The 24279-nt window shown below is 37.8% G+C and overlaps 1 protein-coding gene across 2 annotated transcripts in view; it reads left to right on the top strand.

Annotated features, from left to right (window-relative positions):
• Window positions 1–24279, top strand: part of Sk (small conductance calcium-activated potassium channel) — a 248829-nt gene that overhangs the window by 77174 nt on the left and 147376 nt on the right. The window contains exons 3-4 of one of the 2 annotated variants that reach the window (XM_072016863.1): window positions 7039–7309; window positions 19773–19994. In XM_072016863.1, the coding sequence (XP_071872964.1) occupies window positions 7039–7309; window positions 19773–19994 (493 nt within the window). The remainder of the gene's footprint in view (window positions 1–7038; window positions 7310–19772; window positions 19995–24279) is intronic. The other variant, XM_072016865.1, reaches the window with a different exon arrangement.

Below are 24279 nucleotides of genomic sequence, written 5' to 3'. Positions count from 1 at the left end.
CGAAATCCGCCGTGATCTAGCAGCCCCTATTCCCGACATGGTTTGCCATTTCCTATTTCCAAATTTGTGCCAACCCCTATTTCCTTATATGTATTTCGTAAGGCAACACCACGCTAGTGCTGCAATACAGGAAGGAACTATATTTCAGGATATTGTGCGTGTAACCGGAGATGTTACACGAGCTATATCGGGTATTCTAGGAAATTTACGCTCGTAACTAACGGAGTCAGATTTTTTTTGTATAAACTGTAACTGTGATATGCCGTATGGAGAAATTCTCGTATAACTTGGAGCTCGAATAGCGATTTTATAGACGGCAAAGGAAAATTCAACGAACGAACTATGTCATGTGCTATGTTGAAGAAATGAAGCGACATATACAAAGATGGGATATCTTTCAACAAAGAAATCATTATATTCGTAAAATCGACAAATCGAGTGACGAATTAATTCTTCTTAAATGAATAAGTTAATTAACACAATTCGTATATTTTTCCAACGAACTTGGACACTAATTCTTTGATATGATCTAGATGTGAAACAATCGAAGAGACCTAATTTCTCCTCAACTTAATTGTCCCACTTATAATTAGAAGATTTCTCATCAAATTAACTATGTGTTTTATTTATCCGATATATCAGCTGTGAGAGCATTGGGCCTCAACTGTGACTAACGTTTCCCACACAATAGAGAGGATGCATAAAGTGTAGCTAAGATCGTAAAGTAACAGTCTGACCTAAGTGGTCAGTCTATTCGAAGAGCAGAGCGAGCTAACACCGTTTAATCACCAGATGATTTACGATCGGTGATAATCCTGCTCGTTGGCTGAGTCGTTCCCAGCCGATGTATCAGAACGGAGTCGTCGATGTACACGAAATATCCTGTGCTCTATTTCGAGGCAGATTCCTGTGATATACTCGTATCCTACGTAGGCCATCCTACGTATTCGATCGGCTCAAACTCTATTTACAGCATTGTATCTTCCAAATCCCTCTCATTTGTTCGCTCGTATTATTTCCCGCTTCTCTGTCAGAAAACTGCAGTGTTTCCTTTTATCTTCGAACGATAAGAAAACATTCGAACGCGTAGAGTTCGGGGAAACGATCCACCATACAGTATCGATACGACGCCATTTCGTTGATTTCTTGTACAGCCGCACGAAATGTTTCTTTGAGGATTTCTCGAGCGTAAAATTTGTCGGCAGCTCTTACATCTTTGTGATATAACGTGAGATAAAGTACGCGACATATTTGGAAAGGAAGAAATTGTAAAAGGATTTTGAGAGGAATCTCTAGGAAGAAGCATATCCTATTATAGAAATTTTAGTGATTTCCGTTCTTGATTTGAAGTACATCCGGATCAATGTAAGCTTCCGCCTAAAGATAATAACGCTGTTATTACATTTGTTTCGAAATTGAGAGACTCCGGAAAGCATTAAGTTGGAAAATAAATTCACAAATGGTTTTCTTCTGTACGAACTGTCTTCATCATTTTGATGTCTAAAATCACATGTTATAATTACCGCTAATTTTTTAACACTCTGTATAAGATGCCACAGTATTAAAAACTTTATTTAAAAATGTATGTAATTCAAAGTTTATAATTCACGCAAAAGATTACGATTCGAATGCAAATTAAAGATGGCCTAATAACTTTTGTGTAAGATATAAACAAAACCCAAATTCTTGAAAAGTCATCACAGATACGCTTTCGCGTTTACAGAAACAACAATGACAGGCGTTTAAGAAGATGGTCAATTCAAGGAATTTATCTGCTTTATCCCTGAGGAAGGCGCGAAAATTGACCCTCTTATGCTAGGCCAGCAATCAGGCTGAAATCGTGGGCACGATGAAAGCAGCTTAACCTTGGTAAAATGTTTCGTCAGTATTTTCTCATTTTCCACGATTAGCACTCACGCGAAAAACAGTCCGCCATTTCTTTCCGTCTGCGACCAGAACATCTTGCGGACCAAACGACCTCGCGCGAACTTCCACCTCCGAAACCTTTCTTACGAGGTCAAAGATCGAATCCTGAGAGGTCAGAAGCCTGGATTCTTAAGAACAACGAACTTCTCCTATTTTAAGAACCCAGAGAATAGGATTGCATTTTTGGACTATCGAGAATCGTCACCGTCTCTTCAACGATGCTGTCATTCTTTGTACATCTATTAAAATTCCATGCTATTTGCGTTGTTGAAAGGACATAGAAAAGAGATTGATCCCTGTTTTCGAAAGGGGAATTCTAAATACGATATCGCTATTCTGCCCTGATAGTCTGCATCCTGATGGGAACTGTTCCGGATGTGAGCTAGGAGCGGAATCAATTTTGACTGGGAAATGGATTCGTTTTCGAGACGAGAAATTGTAGAATAACTTCCTTCGCCGAGGAAGTTGCGAATGCTGTCTCTTTTAGATGAACGTTTCAAATTCAAAGTACAGGAGATCATTCAGAAACCAGAAGGTTAAACTCGTTCGCATCACAATTTTTTTCGTTTTGATGGTTTTCATACAAAGGTAAACTGAAACAAAATAAATTTTCTGTCGGAATCGAGGCGACAGGAACTTGAAGCAAAGAAACTTTGAGAAACAGCTTGATATTTCTTTAAAATGTGAAACTTCTTGCTGAAACATTTTGGCAACGGTTGACAAGTACTTTTTATATTTGTAACAAGTCACATTCTTCTTTTCTCATACATTAAAAGCAACATATTTTCGACACACAACCTCGAATTTTTCGAGCAATCCAATACTACGAGAAGACATTAGCTGTCTCTAATCTGTTGTCTGGCGGTCTATTAGGTATAATACTAATTGCCTTGTCCTCATCCATCTATCTACTGACGCAGCGTATTCGGTCTAAATCAAGAGCTTCGCAAAGTACATACTTTTCCAAAGGAATGAAACTTTGTACATGACACATGAAACATGACACAACGGACGTCGATAAATTAATTCCATTTAATAGAGTCTCTAGATATTCAGGTGATACACGGGCATTATTCCCAGCGATGCACGAAGTTGTAGGAAGGAATGGCATGCTAAAGATTTATGGGGAGAGTGCCTAGAAAGGGATCAGTCGAAACGCGGAAGGCTAGGACGGGCATGGAATTTTCATTGAGATAACATATGGGCTCGAATATAATATCTAAATGGGGCTGGGCGAAGGCTTTGGAATAGCGTTGGTCGGAATAGCGGATATACCTGAGAAGATCCATCTTCGTGGATCTTGTGAAATTCTTCGAACGATACTTTTCCTTAGACCACCGAGACGTTGAAATAAATTGCTTCACACCTTGTGTTGTATGATATTTTTAAAATGTCTAGAAGAGATGAAAAGACACACGTTTGGCTTGAAAACTACATAAAAGGGCAAATGTAGTAACACGGGACTTACAAGGCGACAATGTACTGAATTTTGAAATCTTTTCCATGTAAGAAGCAGGAAATGCCAGTTATATTTTTCTGTTGTCATTTTCAATTTTAATCGTGTGATTTCACTTAATCGATCTTGCTTCACGAGGAAAATTGGAATCAACGCGCGTCATAATGACAGGTTATTAGGTTCGAAGAATGCAGAAGCAACGAAACCTCAGGCTTTCTCTCTAATTAGGGCTACTGTTAACGATGCTTCAAGATGACGGTTTCTCTTAGCATCGACAACGTTCGAACTAGAGAACACACACTATCAGCTCACAAAGACGGTAAGATAGAGAGGGCTCCTCTGTCTTCACAATGCTCGAGAGCACATTCTGCGGGCAAAATCGAATTAGTTACTCCCGTCGAGAATCACCTTGGCTCCCTTTTCTTCGCTTTTATTACCTCGGCTCTTGTTATTACATGGCGCTTGTACGGTTTTGTTCCTTGTCAGAAAGAAATTGGGGTAACTTGATATGTTTTTAATTGCATATAAAAAGACTCTTCAGGTGAAGTTGTCACATTAACGTCGTACATTTACAAACTACGAGTAGTCTCCTTTTAAATTAGATTCTAAAAGGTTATTCTCCATGCAGATACAAACGAACGTCCATACTATAACATGTGAGAATTAATTCTAATTACCACAGTGCTACTGATTAGATAACTCTGGCTTCACAGTATTCGTGTTTGCTAATTTTCTTATTATATTAGTACTTACGAGATAATATTTACCGTGTACAAGGTAAATATTACATTCAATTAATTTGAAGCTATTCGGTTTGCTCGATATTTCGCGAAACATCCAACTTTTTGTATCATCCACTAAAAATAAACGATCCTCACAACGTTCTCCAGTACTAACTGGTTAAAATGTATGAAATTGGATCTTTATCAAATTGGAGAATTATTGATCGAATGTACCATGTTATGAATCGTGGATTATGTTGAATGATTCGTACGTACACTCTCGTTCATATGTATCTATCGGAATATATATCGTCCTATTATCTTCAAAATTTTTTAATTTTACCGCTCGCCATAATATTAAAATATGGAAAGTATCACGATATTACTTGCCTTGATAGTTGTACCTTTGCTCTTTGGAAATTCGATAACTTAAAGACAATATTTAAGATGCTTATAACTTTGGACTTAACATGTTGTTTTCATTTTTGACTATGTCATGTTAAAGTAGTATTTCAATACTTTATATTACCATAAGATAACATTCAAAAATTAACAAAATGAAAAAATTAAGAAGAAAATAACAAAAATGAATGGATTATGTTTTTTTCCTTTAATCTTCGTATTCAGATCAATCGTATCGAGGATTTTTAAACGCTCGTGTTTTATCTCGGTAAGCAATTTAGCTCTTAAAAATAATAATTAATCCGACTGTATCATAAATAATGTAATGGAACTCCTTAACAGAATATGGTGCAATAATCGCATATAAGTTTTTCTCGATATAAACGTGGTATTGTGTCGATCCCAATGCTTCTCATCGATACTGGACTATTGCGTGTTCTGCGTCTCTGTACCATTGCTCAAATTTGCACACATACGTACATACATGTATATAATATATTGTATATATGTGTATAATATATACCAAGCATTGCAAGCAATAGTTCTATTGACATTCGCGTGTTTACCAATTGCATAAGATAATTAACACCCAATACCAATTGACAACGTCGTCTCCTGTTCATCGAATGAAATTTCATTAATGCTCTTGTGTTTGAACGATCGACGTGTTTGCGATAATATTATAACGTTCCCAAGATGATTATACCGTAATGTTATACTGGAATTCGTATTCAAAACGAAAGCAGTTTTATTGGTGTGTAAAAAGAACAAGTTATGGTGATTTTAAATGAGAGCTGATAATGAGATACGCGTGTGCCTTCTATTTTAGTACAGAAAACTTTAGATCTGATTTCGAGTGATCTATATATTCCTTGGTGGCTCCTGCTTGAATTAGTTTTGGAGGTATTATTGTTACTTTTTTTTATCCTAATTTAGTTGTACTTATACCATAAATATTTTGTTATATTTTACAAAAATTTACACAATGCACATAGTATGTAAAAATATGAAAAATATTCGAATTCAAATACCAGATACAATATTTGCTAGGCGAAACAATTCTCTACCTAAATTGCATTTCTCTGGTTATGCTTGTGAAAATTTAAATCTGCATACGCATTCGTATTCTGGTTATATCATTGGTTTCGGAGCTTAACATGAAACATAAATTAATTTTGATGCGCCATAAATGTGTGATTCTAGTAGTGAACGCGTAAATATTTCGCTACTGGCAAATAAAATTTTAATTTTACTAAAAGGACACCGAATTGATTTACATACATAATAGAATAAATCTAATTTAACAAGGAGGTTAAATAAATTTTGGGATTTCGATTCGTGCACTAAAGTGTCCGGTTTATTATAATGGCTAGAAACTGAGAAAGCTATTTGAGGAGAATTTTACAAAGAAATCGTGTTTCTACCACTTTATCTTCATATTTCTCTGGGTAATATTAATAACATTTCATTTTCTTTCACCGAGATATTCATTATCTTTTCTTCTCAATTTTCTCATTTCTGTGCCACCGTTAATAGAGAACTATACGAAGAAATTCTCACAAAATTAGTAGTATTAGCTCATAAAGAACAAGATTAATCCACCGAGTCTTCGCTATTCCGTTGTTCACGATCTACAGCCCAAATTGGAGTAAACTTCCAAACCCAACGTCAAACTTACAAACTCGATAGTCCGTTGCTATCGGATTCCCAACAAATACCTAACAATATCCATTTTTAATTAAGAGGAATCCAAACAAAACTTACGGAAGTCTGTTAATTGTTGTGACATCTCGTTTAATTCGCAATGCAACTTCTTTATAGATATAGTAATTCTGTGGATAAAATATTTCGTGAATCTTATCATTAAGACGCGAGATACCCTGATCTATAGGTAGACTGTATTTATTTATATACAGCAAAGTACAGTATCATACCAATATATACCAAACTATAATATCTTCAAGTAATCATAGAGTAAAGTCAAGGTCTTGTGAATTTCATGGCTGGAGTTATCATAATTAACACTGTTACACTTAGCATTGTTATAGATAACATTGCCGCGTTCAAAACTATTTAAGGCTCACGGCTATAAGCCGTATCCAAGAGGAAAATGTTCTCAACGTTTTTTTATGATTGCAGCTAGCTTTAAGAGAGGACGAAATATCAGTGCGTTCTTCCTGATGAAGCTGGCTTCAATCTTAGCGGAACTTCATTCTTTTGGGGGAGAACTTCTTTCTTTTAAACATGCATTATATCCGGAAGCCTCGGTGTCGTACGTAACAGTATTGTCTGTATCAGTGCTAAGTGTAACAGTGTTGTTTGTGATAATCCGAGTCGTGGAAGCCTCAAGACTCTGAACATAAAATAAAGCCGTCAATAAGCAATTTCTGTGTCTCGAATTCAATTCGAATCTTAATATCTAACATGGATGATAGCCGCGTTTCGTGAAATTTCCGTTTCATCTATCGACGATAGCCTTATTTATAGAGTTAAATTCACTGTGTCAGTAACCCCGATCTATCTTCATTTCAGAGAAAGCGTGAAAAGCGGGCATCACTGTTGCCCTTGCCAGGCGCCGCCACCTCCGGTTCTAGTCACAACGTCGCCGAGTGCACGCATAATACGACAAAGCTCGCAACCGGAAGCGTCCGCGTGTTGCTGTTCCGGATGTTGTTGCCCTCTACACACCGGCACGACGCCGAGTGCTGCCTCCCTGCGGCAGTTGCGCGAGCCTGGCGATGGAATTGCCGGTATCGCAGCGGACTCGTTGCGGATCAATGGCGGTATTCGACAATTCCGACAGGTAAGCACCCCAACCTCCAGTCTATGGATCAAACAAAAAGGTTCTGCAGTGCACCCACCTGCCATCATTCACCTACTTGCACGTAGACGCGCGCTCGCGCATACCACCCAAATGTGTTCACACATTGGCCATCTCCTTGGATTGCTCGACACCCGTACCCCATTCACTTTTGTGTACGTTTATCATGCTTTCACGTCGCGAGAGAGAAAACCTGGATGCCCATTTCTCTTGGGGATTGTTTTAAAGCAGAAAGTATTGTTGTCAGGATTTTCGCTTGGATCTGGCGAATCTGGATTATAGTCTTGAGCTTGGTTGTGAGAAAGGATGTGGATTTTGAAGATAGATTCGTGGAGGGTGGCTTTTAATACTCAAAATAATAAGAATCTTTCTTTTGTAATTTCCTGTTTTGGGAATTTGTAATATCGAAACATGATTATATATTGTTTATTATTCTTACGTCTTCTATGTATTTCTATTCTTTTATATATTATTCTTGTATCCTAGTATTATTTTCGTTGCATCATTTTAATTATGATTGTTCGTTTAAGAGCGTTATATCAGTAAATGTATAACTCAAAAGATTTGATTTTAAGAAACAGAAATACGTATATTAATAGAAAATATAAGGAAAAGGAATTAAAATCTGTTTTTAACAGATATTTGTTAGTTTCATAATCTGAAAATGAAATAGATGGCATACCGAACTCTTACGTTTTAAGATTTTGCCATGAGACACTCAGCATGCCTCTCTGCATTATAATATCTTGTGTACTTTGAATATGCGATACAAAAGGGAACGTCATGACGTTCTTTTTCATGGTAATCTCATCTATGAGAACATAAAGTAAAATCCTCCACGTGGCATCCAGGTTCCTTTCTTCGCGATTGTCCGTGATGTCGCGCGTTTTACGTGCGGCATATGTCAGAGGAGGAAAGCGAGAAACGTTCTGTTGTTAGGCGTCGCTGTGTCGTTGTCTATGCTGCTTGTATCGTTGATGATTCGTCCGATCGGTGTACCAAGGCATATCCAGAGCACGTGTCGTATTTGCGTATGCCACTCAGCTCCGCGTGCACCTACTTTGGTTGTCGCTCTTGTTTTCTTCGCGTGTCTCGATATTTCCTACTTTATGGTCCATAGGGAATCTTGGCTCCTGCTTCGCACACGTGATTAGCTACTCAAAGTATATACGTTTTCCTTGCCTGTTTTTTCTTAACTCTTGCGTTTGAGCCTTCCCCACTCCCGCCCCCGCCCACCATTAGACTTGTCGACGCTATAAGAAAGAATCACGAGAATTAATTGATTATTCTTTGAGATAGCACTAGGATCGATCTTTTAGAATTGATGTTATTGTATGGTAATTAGTTATTTGGGCTAGGAGTTCAGAAAAATTCATAGGAAAACCAATAATTTTGTCGATAATTTGTTTGCTCGTCGTTTTTAAGGTATTCGTGAAATTTTAAGAAGGAAATGTAAATATTGTAATAGGTTTGTACAAAAGGTAATTGCTTCATCTTATTTAATCTTTGATTGGGTCATTGTTATCACGAGCGCAAAATGTTTTATTTTTTAATGATAAAGCAAAGAAGCAATTTAAAAATAAAATAAAGTTTCATAATATTCCAAACAAGAAATTTAAATAAAAGTGATCGTCAAATTTTGCCGTCGAAAAACTACTCAGAAAGATATTATCGAAATACCACAGACTACTTGAAATATTTTTCAAACAAGAGCCACAAAATTATTTACGAATACATTCATCCGAAAGATAGAATACGTTGTGTTTAAATTTTCTCCCCTGAGAAATCCTCTTTATCAGTGAAACGGTCGTGCTGCCATCTAACAGAGGGTTGAAACATCTAATGTAGAGCACCCCTAAGCAACAAAAGCTCGATACCGACGGACACGGAAGGAAAGGTGAGAGCCGACACGCGATAAGAAGCTTATCGGGGTGGCTAATGAAACGCCTGGTAACATTCCACGTCGTAGATGGCACCGTGTACAAGGAATGGCTCCCGCTTCCGAAAGGATAAAGACCATGGAAACACACACATGAAAGTTCGCAAAGAAGCTCTGTGAATTTGGTAGAGAACTGCTCGTGTGATCGATCGGTCGGGAATACGCAGGACAGTTGATAGGATATCCGGTGTATTATTAATGTCAATACGTTTTGAAATAATCGATGAAATACATAAATACAGGAGAACATCATATTTTGTAATTCGATACGAGGACATTTTTACGACACGATATATTTATGGCAATGGTAGAATTTTTATCGAATTTTGTTAAATCAAAAATATTTGAATTAAAATAGTAGATGTGTATGCAAGGAATTTAGTCTAGAATTTGATGTTAGAGATACGTATATAGAGAAAGCGTTTAAATTCAGCTTTTGAGATTATGGTATAAATCGAAATGATGTATGGCTACAGAAAGTTAACAAGATTAATGTACCTCAATATGTTTATATCTGTATGGGAAATTACAAATAATTATTAAAATTTTCCGGTCCTGTCATTATCATTATTAGATAATAATTCAAATATTGTAACTATTCTCTTCTTTCATTTTCATTAATAAAAATATTCGATATAAAATAAATCATTATGAAAGCTTAAAGTTACATATGGAAGTGTTTCATAAAATTTAAGAATTTCAAAAAGTAGGCTCAGAATATTTTTGCATTTCGATACTTTTTAATCAAAATCTATAAAAATAGAAAAGATTACTATATCGAAGTATATACTACTCTATCGAAATATAATATCCGCTGGTGTAAATAAAATAGCGCGTTTAGTATTAAAGCAGACAAAAATCCTCATGTAGCCAAGTAGGAAACCTACGACGTAGCGAAAACGTCATCTCTGTATCTGCATTCGCGGAAAGACGTACAATTCTGAAGAGCAGGCAATTTGCTTATTGCCGAGGGTCTAATTTTTGACGAGCACGAAACGAATCTCTCGTCGTCATTAAATGAGATCCAGTGCACAAAAACTTAAAAAAAAAAAAACCGAAAAGGGGGAAGAAGCGAGGAGAGGAAGAGAGCAGCGGGCAAGTGAGATCTCGACATTGTTAGTTTAATTATCTCTCTTCGATGCGACGAAACGTTTCGTATCGTACGGACACTTAGGGCAAACGGGGATAGTAGAAGCAGAAGAACGGGCTTTGTATGCGATTTTGGCCGGAAGCCAGCGGATTATAATCATGCTCCTGCATGTCGTGCGCCAAGGTTCGCGACGTACAACCGTGACACGAGAGATAATTGAGACCCTTTTTTCGTGTCATGACTAACTCTTCGCATTTTCTATTTTTTCTGTTTTCTTTCTCTCTCTCTCTCTCTCTCTATCTGTCTCTCTCCTGCCACTTTTTCATTTTGTTGCCTTCTACATTTTTTTGATTGACGGTCGAAAAGGATTTTTCAAGAACAGTACGTTCGAGTTAATGAATCTGGACAAAATACAGTTCGTTTTATTTTCGGGGAAAAATTGGCTGGAACTGTGGCGAACACACAGAAGCGAAGCGTCCACTTGATTGGGGATGAACAAGATTTATGGCATTTCAGAGCTGCATAGCATCCTATATTTGGCGCCCTTTCCTTGTAGAGGGTCGCGCTTATCGCGCTGGTACTTAGTTTTCATTTTTGTAACCCGCGGAATCTGCTGACGCGATCGCGTCTGAATTATGGCTGACTTATTCTACTGCGCACGATGATTTTCCGTCGATCCTTAACTGTGGTCGTATTTTCTTGTAAAATAGAATGCTAGATACATGTCAACCATCGTTAATATTCTAATAACAATCTACACGTTTCTAAAACCATTTATTAAATTACATAACGATATTGATTAATTTGATGAAATGCGATACTTCTACGTTTAAATACTGCAAAAATGTAAACTTCCAACAAATTGCCATTTTTTTAGAAAATATCTCCGAACTCGTAAAACACGTGACATATTCGAGCATTTGTTCCTAACGTATATTCACCAGAAATATGTCTAATGCTGTTATTATGTTCTCATACGTAACAAAGTTATATTGTATATCAGTGTGAAATCGTCAAAGTTTGGATGGAGGCAAAATCTGTGGAGTTTCATATCGCGCGGTGATAATGACAGCGGTAAAATTGTAAATCTGAAACGGTACACGTGTTCCTTGTCGGTCCAACTGCGTCCTGGGGAATGAAGCGGATGGAGTCCGGGACTTTAAAAGCAAGGACAGCAGTTTTTACGTTTTTATCGCGTGCAGACGATCTTTAGCACGCCTTGCTTCAGGGACTTCTTTTTCGTGTTCGCTCAAAATCTATCGGGATGCACTTAAGATGATTCCTGGCATCTCTAGTACAAATAAATTTTGTCCATTTCGGAGAATGCGACAATAAGAAAGAAAAGGCTGCGAATGTTCCAGTTACATTTAGAAAAATACTTCACGTAAGAGATCTTCATCGAATTGTACACGATTTCAAATTTTGTCACACTCTTCTTTTAAAATATCAAGAATGCTGTCATGAATATTTTAAAACATTAAGAAAGTTTCGTAACACGAAAGTTTGGTAAAAATGCCACGGCATAGCCAAATCTTTTGACGAAGTCATACGGCCAACTCCAATTTTCCACCCTCGTAAGTTGCTACTTTGATTTCCTGTACACCCTACCATAACGACCACTACTTACACACCTCGAGATACACTTCGTTAGTAGTTCTCGAGTTTTCAAGGAACTCGAACTTTGGAAAACTTTTGTAAAAACACATTTGCATCCCTTATTCTTGAACTGTGCTAATTGTGTTAACATCTCGATGTTTTCTACTTGTTCAACATTTGAATTTATATATTACTTGTTACTTGTTAAGAATTTTTATATTTTTATTATTATAAGTGTACCCTTTAATTTGGTGAATCAAATATCACAAACTGTACAATACACCCCTTTTACCCCTTTACAAGTAACCATTATTTAAGTAAGAAAATTTGAAAATAATAATATTTATTTTTATAATTAATTAACAATAATAGCAATATTTAAAAAGCTACTCGTTTAATTAGCAGCAGAAAGTAACACAAAAATTACAGGTACAGCATTTGCTTAAATTGACAGATTACATTCTTTTTACAAAAGTGAGCACATTCAAACAATTCCAATTACATCAAACTCAAACGAATTTCCGATTGGATTAGATTCGACGATCGACCGGAAGAAATTGCTTGACGATTTGCTCATGTCTTCCACAGTAAATTTTCCTGAGTAACGCGACCGACTATATAACAAAAGTTCGTGGAGACAACTTCAATCGATTGCCGAGGCCTAATCGTGCATTTTGATCCATGGATCAAATAATCTGACTATAGTTAGGCTTGGTACCTCACTGAAGATATCGTGCTCCTTTCTCCGCTCTATTTCTTCAGATAATGATTATCAGAGAGATGAACGCGATGCGATTCGCACGTGCAGAATATGTGTACGCCGACGTACTCGTATGCATGCAAAACGGTCTGGCAATCGAAATTCACTGTGCCATTCTTCGGGAAAGTTGTCCATTAAACCTAATAATATGGCATCGAAACGATTTAACTTGAATTGATTTAGGAATTTAAATACTCGGTGGGAACAGTTGAGACTTGGAGAATTAGATCGTGAAAGACGGAATAATTACACTTAAACGAATATACAAAACCTTACCTAAGCAATATCTACTAATTGGTGTCGACAATATGAAACCAGATGTACGAAATATACAAAAGAGACACCAAAAAATCCCTGTCTCATCATATCGTAAACGACGGCAATGAAAATCTAACACTGTCGTTTTCATAAAAATTCTCCAGATTACTTTTAATAAAAGTGCAAAGAAGAAATGGAATCCGATAGGGATAGAACCCAATGTAAATTTTTTTCGTGACAATGTTCCCTCTCTCCGCGGAATGGAGGGAAACTGCAGCACATTTTAGTTTCTAGGTAACTGGTTTCTGTTCGAGCAGTTTACGTGATTGGAATGCGTCGCCGTACAAAGGAACAAAATTTTCGACGTGTTCTCGTTCGTGTAATTTGATAACAGAAAACCTGTGTTTCGTTCGTAATGGTTCGTAACTGAGAATAGTTTTTGTCACGCGTTTCGCAGGCCACGCGGTTTGGGGCGGCGGTTCTAGGACGTATGGGGAGCATGGGAAGAATAGGATTAAAATGAACACAAGGACTCGCTACCTCTGAACCACTTTATCACGGATTTAGTCCTTGATCGATATCTTTTTGTTACTTGCGCAATAGAAGTTTGTCTTTTTGCGCTCTTGTATCTCTATCGTCACGAAGACGAGTGAAATTCTCTGATACTTTCAATATCTTAAAATTTTTCTCTCGTTACTAGATAGACACTTATACTTAGAAAACTATATTCTAAAAATCTTGCTAGTTATCTTTAAAATCTTAGTTTTAGAATTTTTATTTTCCTTGTTTCAGTTTGAAGCATTGCTTGGTATAATGATAATAGTTAAAAGTACTGTTCTTTCAGTTGTGTCCACAAAAATATAAATTTGTATAAATATCTGTGGTTCAATTATACGTATAATATGAATAATTGACAACAACCGAGATCTAACACATAAATTTCTGTTTATCAGGTGAGAATTAGAAGTCCGAAAGTTAACAAAAGTCACGCTCATTATATTTTTCCACCGTATTGTTTTGACATGAGTTCAAGCGAACTGTTTGATGAAGTTTTCATCGAAGGAAGTTGAAGTGAATGATGATGAACACACGTCTATCAAGGCATCTCGCATTCCATCTTCTTCTATAGTTACCAAACATCGACGAAAATATTATCAGACTATAATTTGCAGTTCTATAAGAATGAAACAATATTAATTAAATTAAAGTCGATGTATTTGCCAATCGAACAAAATCAATGATTCTATTCGTAATTTCATTAACAGCGAGAAGAAGAGAACTCTCAGAATTCACGGAGACTAATTGTCACGAAGCACTTGGTCATCTATAAATTCATCGATTGCAACTGAATTACTATTCAGTCCAGTGAAATCAAAATATAATATGACATGTCTCGCGATGGCAGTGTCAATAATACGTTCGGCCATGTAGCATCTCGCTTACGTGGACGACCGAGGAAATAATGAACGAGAATTGGCAATTTGCAGAGTCTCTTCGTCGAAGGTCGATATCAATTTCCCTTTCTTCTATTGAAAGCCTCTCATTAAAAGGGATCAGATGAAAACCGTTCGTGAATCAGTCGCCTACGTTCTTTTCTTTCTTCCTCTCTCTCTCTCTCTCTCTCTCTCTCTCTCTCTCTCTCACTCTCTCTCTCTCTCTCTCTCTCTCTCTCTCTCTCTCTCTCTCTCTCTCTTTCTCCTCTATACCTTTTTTTTTTACTTTTCCATTACGCGTAGTGAGAGGGAAAAAAGGGATCAAATAGGTCACTCTCGGCATTTAATCGTCGACAGGAAACACTTTAATGAAAGGAACGATCACTTTCACCTTCGTTATTATAAAAACGAAGTGGAGGAGTTCGGAATGTTTTTGTTGAGCGTTTCCTTTTTATTGTCTCCTTTGATAGAGGTTTTGATTGCCAATGAATGGTATGCGACGTGTCACGGTTCTTTTATTGAAAGCCAGCTTGAGGTTTCAGTTGATTAGGCCTATTTTCTCGATTCTCTGTGTTTCTGTGCTTTTTCTCTCGGAAAGATTTTTAGATGTTTAGTCGCTTTCGCAAGCATTGTTTAGAACGTTAGCTCCCCTCAGTCTAGTGGTTATGATTGATATATGTTCAAAATAGTAAAAAAAAGGGCAAGAAAGTTTGTTCCGCTCACTTGTTATTAATTACAAGCCAGTAATATATTTGTTATTATAATATATTAAAAACGAATAGTATCAGTTTTTGGTAAAGCTGAGAACGCGATACTAATTATTGTCGTGCTTTACTTTCAGCTTTGATGTAGCGTGTTTAGTATATTTTGTTACGAATATATCACTGTTTAGTTTCCAAGGGTGATTTATTATAAGAATATTATTAGGTTGTATTACCTTTTAGAAGACAAAAGTTACGAATTAATAACGAAAGTAAATGAATAGTACTACCTAATCTCTCGGTAAAAATTATCGCGAGGAACAGATATTCTGTTTACTATGTAGAAACATTAAGGCGCTTCACGAGCAGATGACGAGCGTCCTCGTACAAATTTCATTGCGGAAATCATCGACAAACATCCTGGTGCCACAGAACTTCCAGTTACTCGTCGGTATATTGCACTTTCGGAAGCAGACGAGCAGTTTCAGTTTCAAATATTTAGGATGCAGCGCCGTCAGACGACCCGGTTCCAATAGACGCAGTGGAACATTCTCTTGTGTCTGGAAACTATGGTACGAAAAGTTTGCCATGCATTTGCTACATATAGCGAACACGTTGTACCATCGTACATTTATGTCTGTCCAGGCATAATACGTTTGAGCTTTATAACTTGTAGAAATGTTTCAATTTTAATATTAAATTTCCTCAGTGGTTAAGACATACCAATAAGTCAGAAATCGTATTAGCCAAAGATTTAAGAATAAAAATCAAACATGATTAAATTACTTAGTTTAATGGAAATGTACTGTACATCTTCCAAGTCTCGTTGTCAGAAATGGAAATGATCAATTGTAGTTTCGGAAAGTTGTATAATTTTGATATTAGAGTGTACGATTAATATTTCATTCGTTAGAGACTGAATAATTAATCTTGATGAAGCTGATAAATTCGTAATTGTACGACGTTAGTGTGTGAAAAAGGTTAGACAAGAAATACAAAATCTAATAAATATGTACACCGAGGCAATAAACCCAATAATGTTATACAAGCCACCCCAATTCTCGCCCAAGGAAATGGTCTTAGTCGAAGGGAAGCAACCCTCGGATGGGGTTCTATGTTCGTAAAGACTACTTTTCGACTAGTCCTTAGTCATAAAAGCAATGTCACAGGCCGTTAACCTCTATTATCCTCGTAGCCTCGATTATTCGGGGTTATAGGCAAAAAAGGTTAACTAATCGCGTCTGGAATATCGTTGGAGCATCCGCGATCGGTCGCGATTCGTTTGAGTGCCAACCACGAAAGAAAAAGTTAAGTCGTTGCAACAGCATTGATTCGGTAACTTGTGCGCTGTAAATAGTTCACTGACACGAACTCTCTTAGACGATCGCCTTAGATTCTTTCGATCCTCATCTTGAGGTCTCCACTTGCCAGAAGCTGCGATATTTATCTTGAGTGCAGCGAGACATAATCGATTCTTGAGCAGGAAATTCTGAGTAGGTACTAGATTCCATTTATCTTTCACTTTTTAATATTTGTAAATTCTTCAGAGCAGCTTTTTATTCTGCACTAATTAGTCATTTTCTCGTAATTAATAGGTTGCTTAATACTTGGTGTTGGTTAATCCTTTTGTGACTATCCAGAAAGTTTAAAAATTTCAAAGAGCTTTATACATAACATATAAAAGGTTTCTACGAGTTTTCGAATACTTTCTTAAGCTGGTGTACAAGTAACAATATACATAAAAGAATCGTACAGCTTGAATTAAAAATACAGATACTGCAGTTGGCACGCTGCTCTTCCAAAGATCTATTTCTCGTGATTCGAAACTTTCGCCACTCGTCAGTCTATCAACTCGTCTTTAATTAACGAAACCAAACGGGTTGGCACAAATCTCTTCCAGAAGTCCATTCCTCGCGAAACTTTCCCACCCCTCCATACGGAAACACGTCGATTCGATTACAACGTGGCGCTAGATCGAAGCAACCGCAAAGCCAATCTTTCACCCGATCAAGTCAACTCGATAATGGAGATCGGCGTCTAAAGTGACTCCAATATATTTGAATAGATTTCTCCGTAGAGCGGTAGCGTTCGAAGCAGTTCCGCGGAGTCGCTCTTGTAACAGCCACTCCCAGCGAAGTCTGCAGTTTTGCGGATTTCAGCGAAGTAGCCGCGCTATTGGAGACCCGGATTCCCACGGCATCAGCGTAATCTTCGACCGAACTTCGTCGAACCTAATATTTTCCGCAAGTTTACGCGGTCCGGCCTTCTCCTTTCGTAATCACGTTTCCCGTTAACGGTGTAATTTACAGTCAACCGCCCAGCCATAATCTTGTGTCTCGCAAGGTACTCGCTAAACTAGTTCCTCAGAAGTTCGATAATTATCTCGCTACAACGAGCCTCTCGACACAGCAGCGTCCCGTTAACTGGTCGAAATTTAATTTTTCCAATTGCCTTCGTAATTATGGACGAGGTATTCCACGACACGATATCGTTCGTGCGACGTTATGTTTTATGATTCGCGATCCGTATCGTTAGGACTGTTAAGGTACGAGATATCATATTTTGTCTAAATATTTCGAGCAAGAAATTACTTTGTGAGATACTTCATATTTTTGAATTATTTCATAGAAATAATAAGGAGAATATGTATTTACAAAATATTTGCGAGAAATTCATTTCTGAGATATTTCATCTGGAGATGAGTGAAATATTTAACTATGACCAGTTAACGAAGGGCTATTGTGGAACAAGCTTCTCCGTGAATCTTCCATTATAGCAACATCATTTATTCGTCGTAGGATGAACGCAATAATTCATCGATCGAATACATTCGGTAAATCCCTAGCTGGCAAATAGTCGGAGCTTCGTAGTACGAATCGGTCATTAAGCTATCCGGAGACGTGGCTTCCAATCGGCTTAGCTTTCGGATCGAGTTTCGGCGCCGGCAGGCTAACAACAATCGGATGAGATTAGGGGAAACTCCTCAAATCCGTTTCCCTATGATCGGCCAATGAAATTTCACCAACGATACAAAATGTCCACGCGCGACACAGTAGCCCCCCTTCAGCAGCATTGTGCAGCATCTGATGTATTCTCTCTGGTTCGATGACCATCGAATTATCTTCCATCCAGCTGCTCCTCTTTCTCTCTGTAGTAGACTTGTATGCGTTGTTCGCAAGTCATCGCCCACGTGAACGTAAAGTAGATAGTGAACGTAGTTGGCAGACCTTTAAGTAGAACGCGGTAAGAATAACATCATCAATTTTCCGGTGCACCATCTGCTCGCATCATCCATTAGCGTTTTTCTGCATCGCTAAGTTCCGATTTTGGACCGGGTCACCCGTGGCGCTTGCAAGCCCGGAAAAATAACTGTGATCCTGACAAGCTTCTCATTCGATTGTTCGCCAGTGTCCCCCACCAACGTCGCCAGTAGCACCCAACCCCACCACCCATGGAGAGTACAGCACCCCCATTCGCAGCGAGAACTGGTCTGGTAGAACTAGTTTCGAAACCGAAGTTCCTTTAGTCTAGCGGCAGTAGCGACCGAGTCTAGCGAAAAAAAAGTAGTGGTCAGCCTTCGTAGATGACGTAGAGGATCATTAAGTTTTTTCATACGCTTTTGTACTCGAGTTACATCGTTTCCACTAGCTGCTGCTCGCCCACCTATATCGAAACCTACCTTGCCAACCATTGATCGTGTTCAAAGAGTGAAGAAAGACAGGCCTAGAGAAGGATTGACGAGGGACGAGATGTAGAATCGAGATCAACGCGTTCCAAGATTGTACACTGTACACGTGTCTGTTTTTGTCTCTATGATCGCTTCTCCCACTCTGTCTCTGTCTCTGTCTCTGGCTTTCATACGATGCACTGGGTGATATTCAACCACCAGCCGCTTTGGTACGCCGCTCGTCGTGCGGGAATAAAGCAGCGAATGAATTATCGAGTTCCGGCTGCAAAACTTTATGAACCGAAATATTTCTTCCGTTCTTCCTCCATAAACAGTTTCCACGAAAGTTCCACGGTTTTACAAGCGTCGAACCGCGTAACTTTCGTTGGAACCATCTTGTAATTCTGGGAATTTCCGGAATGAAGTACTTTGCTTGATGAAGCTTGTTTCGACAATTTGTACATGTATTCTTCTCGCACGACAGACCGTTACCAGTGGCTTGTCGTCAAACTGAATGAGTCACCTTGTACAAGGATGATTTAAAAGGAGAAATCAATGCTTAGTCGATCACTGTAAGGTAGACAGGTTCTAACAAACGTGTCTCTAATTTCAAATAATCATGTTGACGGGAGTGTTTAGAATTTATAAAAAATATTAGAAATTTAATTATTATTTATTAAATTTATTTATTAAATATTTTTATGTATACGTAAAAGATATATTTCTTAAAAATATAGAAAAACTTCTGCCTTTGTAGTTATTTTAAATTAAAGACACTTTTAGGAGAACGCTCTGTCTGTCTGACCAAAGCATAGATCATTCTCCTTAAGTCGTCTCGTATCAGAACACTTTGTCTCTTCTCGTGTGATCCATATAGAGCATAGCCTTGTCTATTGTCACTCGTCAACCACTGCACCTGTTTGCCACTCTCTCTACTGTGTCTAAGTATGCTATAAGAGTGCTGTCAGTGTGGAATAACAACGTGTTAAAAACACGCCCAGTTCCCCTGGTGGTGCAAATCGTCGTCGACGACAATGCCGACGACGCCTCCCCCACCCATCGCTGCGGTACCCGGCCCCGGTTCCGGTTCAGGCTCTGGTTCCGGTTCACAGGGTGCCCAGGGCGTTGTACTCTGTCCACGTACGCTGTCGCAGGTCCGACGTTCACGGCTACGAAGGGCCCTCACCGAGGCGACCGCCGAGACCGTCAACTACGTCAAGACGGTGGGCACGATACTTCCGACTAAGCCGTAATGCCTGATCTATCTTAACCACCCGTATTATACACGATTATTTGCAATTTCGATTAGTTACAATTTTGCATCGTACACACGCACGGATCGAGAGTCGAGTCGATTGCGTTCTTTTGGAATGTTAGCTTTTAAAGCATCACTTTTATTTCACTTTTACTTCAATAGTACGTTGCTGACACTAAGATGGGTTAAATGGGAATTTTGAAAAATTGTTAGGGTTTAATACGAGCACTACTGGCAATTGAAATATAGAATTTGCGTCAAAGGGGTTAAGTAAAATTTATGTATAACGTGCCTAGGTCAAGTAGTTCGCTCAAATTTGATGGTGATAGCTGGTAATCAATAAGAGATTGGAAGTACATATAAAGACGAAGCTACTCGATTCCAAAAGAACTCAGTTACCGAAGTTAAAAACGATAACGCGTTTAATTTTCTCGGGATTTCCCTGCTCGGATGTTAAAAGACGTCGAAGAGCGGCACGTTACGACCTTCCATTTTCGACGATAGGAGCAAAAGTTGGATTTGTCTCGGGGATAAAAGGATCGTATCTGAACAATTCGACCCAGCGTCGTTAGCATCCTCGCGAGGGGAATCATATTCCGGTATGTGAAATCGTTCCGATCTAACCTAACCTCGACGCTCGAGGATACGCGCGATATTAATGCAGCATGCATTTTATTGTGCGTACGTGCAATTATGTGTCCGAGCACCGTAGTTAGCGTCACTGACCTATAGAACATGCCTCTCACCCACTATTCACCGTCACGCTATGAAGTATTGCAACCAATTTACGAACCTAGACCTTAGATCTATCTCTCACCCAGCCATGACCTGCATTCTTCGAACCTGATGGCCGATATATCGGAAGAAACGCCAACGAAGAATCCGAAGTGCCGTTTCGTTTCCCTTTATTAAACTTTCGTCGGAAACGAACGAAAGATAAGACGGTTTAATAAGGAACTACATTTTTCCCCGTTATATAATTAAAATTTATTGAAACGTTTTCGAGGAATCAAGAGTTTCTTTCAATTAATCGAGATCGTAGCTATATAAATTCACTAGCGCGCATTTATGAAATAACTTTTATGTACTCGTCGCTGAGGTTACATTATGTGCCAACTTCCGCCAGCATAGTTCGCAAACTCTGACTGTGCATCGATCGGAGTCGAGGATGTCTGCTGTTTCCTTGAAACAATATTTGTACATGATTAATATACATCTACTTTTAGCGAAATAATCGAGACGGAATATTAAGAGGAGATTGTCTGTTTGTATACATTTTCTTTTTTCTTTTTTTCGAAAAGCGCGATGGGAATTTTACCGATTTTTTAATAATTTTCATAACAAGCGAACCAGGTTTCTTGAAAGAATTAGAAAATTAGGTATTTTTTTGTGTTAATAGTATATTGTTTAACGAAACTAATCTCGAAGTTAACGAATAAGAGAGAAACGAAAAAGAAAAAGAAAAAAGTAAGGAAAGCAAACGAAGCTGCGAAGTGATAGCAGAGAAGAAATAAAAGAAGGAAAAGTAAAGGAAAGGGAAGGAAAACAAATCTCTACGGAATTAAATAAGCAATTAAATGATTAGTTACCATCTCGAAACCGTCTTATCTTTACTTCCCCACGAATTTCTAGCTTCTTGATCTTGCGTAGTAGTCAGACTGCTATTTGCCGCCCACGATGTAGCAGCATGCCCTCTCTTTCTCCCTTTTTGCCTAAAAGAAATCACAGAATCGCGTATCTTGAATACAGTAACACAAACAACGAAGTTTAATATCGCGCTTGGTGAAATACGTTTTCTTTATGCACTTCCCTTTTTCCGCGCATTCTTTATCGAAGTAACTTAGCCCGCCGCATATGCCAGATTTACGATCGTGAATTTTTACTCCGTATACAGAGACATGCCATAAAGCTTCGAGGCATATAACGGAAAATTAGCGTCTCGCGTCTCACACAAACGTTAAGCCTGATTTCCCTGCCTCTTTCATCTTAGATGCCCTAGAATTGTTAGTGATTGATTCGCGTAGAAAATTAATTAGGAGATGTTACTTAAATTTTATTTTAATCTTAGAAAAACAACAGAAATTATTTTTCTAAGGGGCTTCTAAATCCCATTTAGCTCCAAACCAAAGTATAAAGAAACCTACGTTGGATAACCTGTAGAAAGTTATAAAACACAAAAATACGATTTTTAATTCAATCGAAATCTTTCAATTTCTAACGAAAAAATGGCCTGTCAGCACGAATTCATCCATCTACTATCGACAACGATCAAAATTCAGATGGACATTATTGCTTCGCGAACGACGACAATTTGGCTCGTTTGCTACGCACTTTTCACCGGTTCACCGGTCGGAAACAATGGCACGAACAAATGGCGCGCTTACGCTTTTGGAAACGGTCGAAACGCGCCTCTGGTAAATTACAACGCGTCTCTGAGCGCGAACGATTCCGGAAGGCCCGTTTCGATGTTAGTTTCGCTCGACGAGCGGACAGCCTTCCAGCGTTAAATTTATCTTGGAAAATTTATCCACGCCTCGATTCGCCTTTTACAGCTTCTACGCGTAGATTAATTCCCGCAAGGGCTATGTTCATCGATTCTTGCAGGAAGTTTGGAAATTTTACTTGATCTCGATCAAGAAAATATTTGAATTTAAAATAATAATTATTAGCTAGAGATAAATTTAAGGACATTACTAATATTATTTTTTGTATTTTTCTCAATCTTGAGAAATATTCTAACAGTAAGATAATAACTAATAATAATAATAATAATTTATAATAATAAAAGAAATTATATAAGGGACGAAAATAATGCTTTCCATGTTCCACGACTATTTCCCAAAATTTAGAAAATTATAATATTTTAAATATTCTATTTTGTGCATTTAAGATTCAACGTTTGAACAATCTATATTTAAATTGCGCGTTCGAGACAGTTCGCATTCCATAAATTCTCAAGTATTTCAGTATCAATTTCTACAGCCAACTTAATTATACGTAACCCGAAGTTTGCGAAGCGTATCGAGATCAGCCGAAAGAGATTTCACGATATTATCATACGAAGTAAAATGAAATTACTAATCGTGGCAGACTCCAGCCAGCTGTGTACCAGTGACACAATCTGCATCGTGATATCGTTACGATACGAGCCGAATACCGCGATCCACGTTGTTATTAAGCGAGTTCTGCTACTGGCATTTAAACGATGTCTTGGATAATTGAACAGGTTGTGAACGTGCTTCTACGATTGGAAGTCTATAGGAAATTGGACGAAACACTGCTGTATCCACAATATTATTAGCCGAACATGAACAGAACAATAGTTTTATTTATTAAACTCTGAAAGTACAACTATTAGATTGAAACATATAAACGAGTTTTACGAGTCACGCTTCACTGAATGGTAACAAATGTGCATTTAGATGCATGAAAGTTGAAAAACTAAAAATGATCTATGAGATATTTTACAAAGCAATACAAATATTTGTTTTAAAAAAAAGTTTAGGAAGTTGCTACAACGAAATTCTTCATGCAGTCCTATCTATGTAAATATTCTTTTTAAAGAGAACAATAGTAAAATAAAATCTATAAGAAAATATAGCTATGTATTTGGACAGTTGTTATCATAGATGAAAAGAATGATTTTAATTTAGTAATTTCGATACCTATGCAAAATGATTAATGAAATTTCTTTCAAAGAGAACATTTATAGCAAAATAAAATCTCCAAGAATATAAAGCAAGAGAAATTGCCAGTATAAATTCTGTTCAAACAGAGCAATTATAATAAAAAGTAAAAGTTCTGACCTACTATATCGATAGATAAACATAAATCAACGTAAACACAATTAACTCTCTTCTGCGTGCACACCAACATTTTCAGGGGCGGGAAATCACTTCGATGGATCGATGAATAAACGCGATGTAATTGCACGTGACGGTAGCGGTGTACAGAGCAAGTGTACAAGTCGTAGAGGATCAAATTATGTCGTAGACATTAAATCTTCGTAACTGATTGATTCGTCGTATTAATTCGCATGTTTCCGCGTAATGATTGTAATTAATATTCACCCTCTCCCTCTCCCTACGTTCTGCTACGTTACCAGCAGTTTCTATCGGACCTCGTTCATGGATCGTTACGATTTTGCCTCCTAACGACAGCATAGCCGTTAAATAGCGCCGCTTCTGGTCGTAAAATAAATCGCCAAGTTCGCGTAATACGACGCATGAATGAGATAAGAGAATTATGATTGT

Source organism: Bombus fervidus, chromosome 14, assembly GCF_041682495.2.
Source record: "Bombus fervidus isolate BK054 chromosome 14, iyBomFerv1, whole genome shotgun sequence".
NCBI lineage: Eukaryota > Metazoa > Arthropoda > Insecta > Hymenoptera > Apidae > Bombus > Bombus fervidus.
Note: the sequence above shows the minus strand (reverse complement) of the source record. Positions and strands in the feature narration are given on the sequence as shown.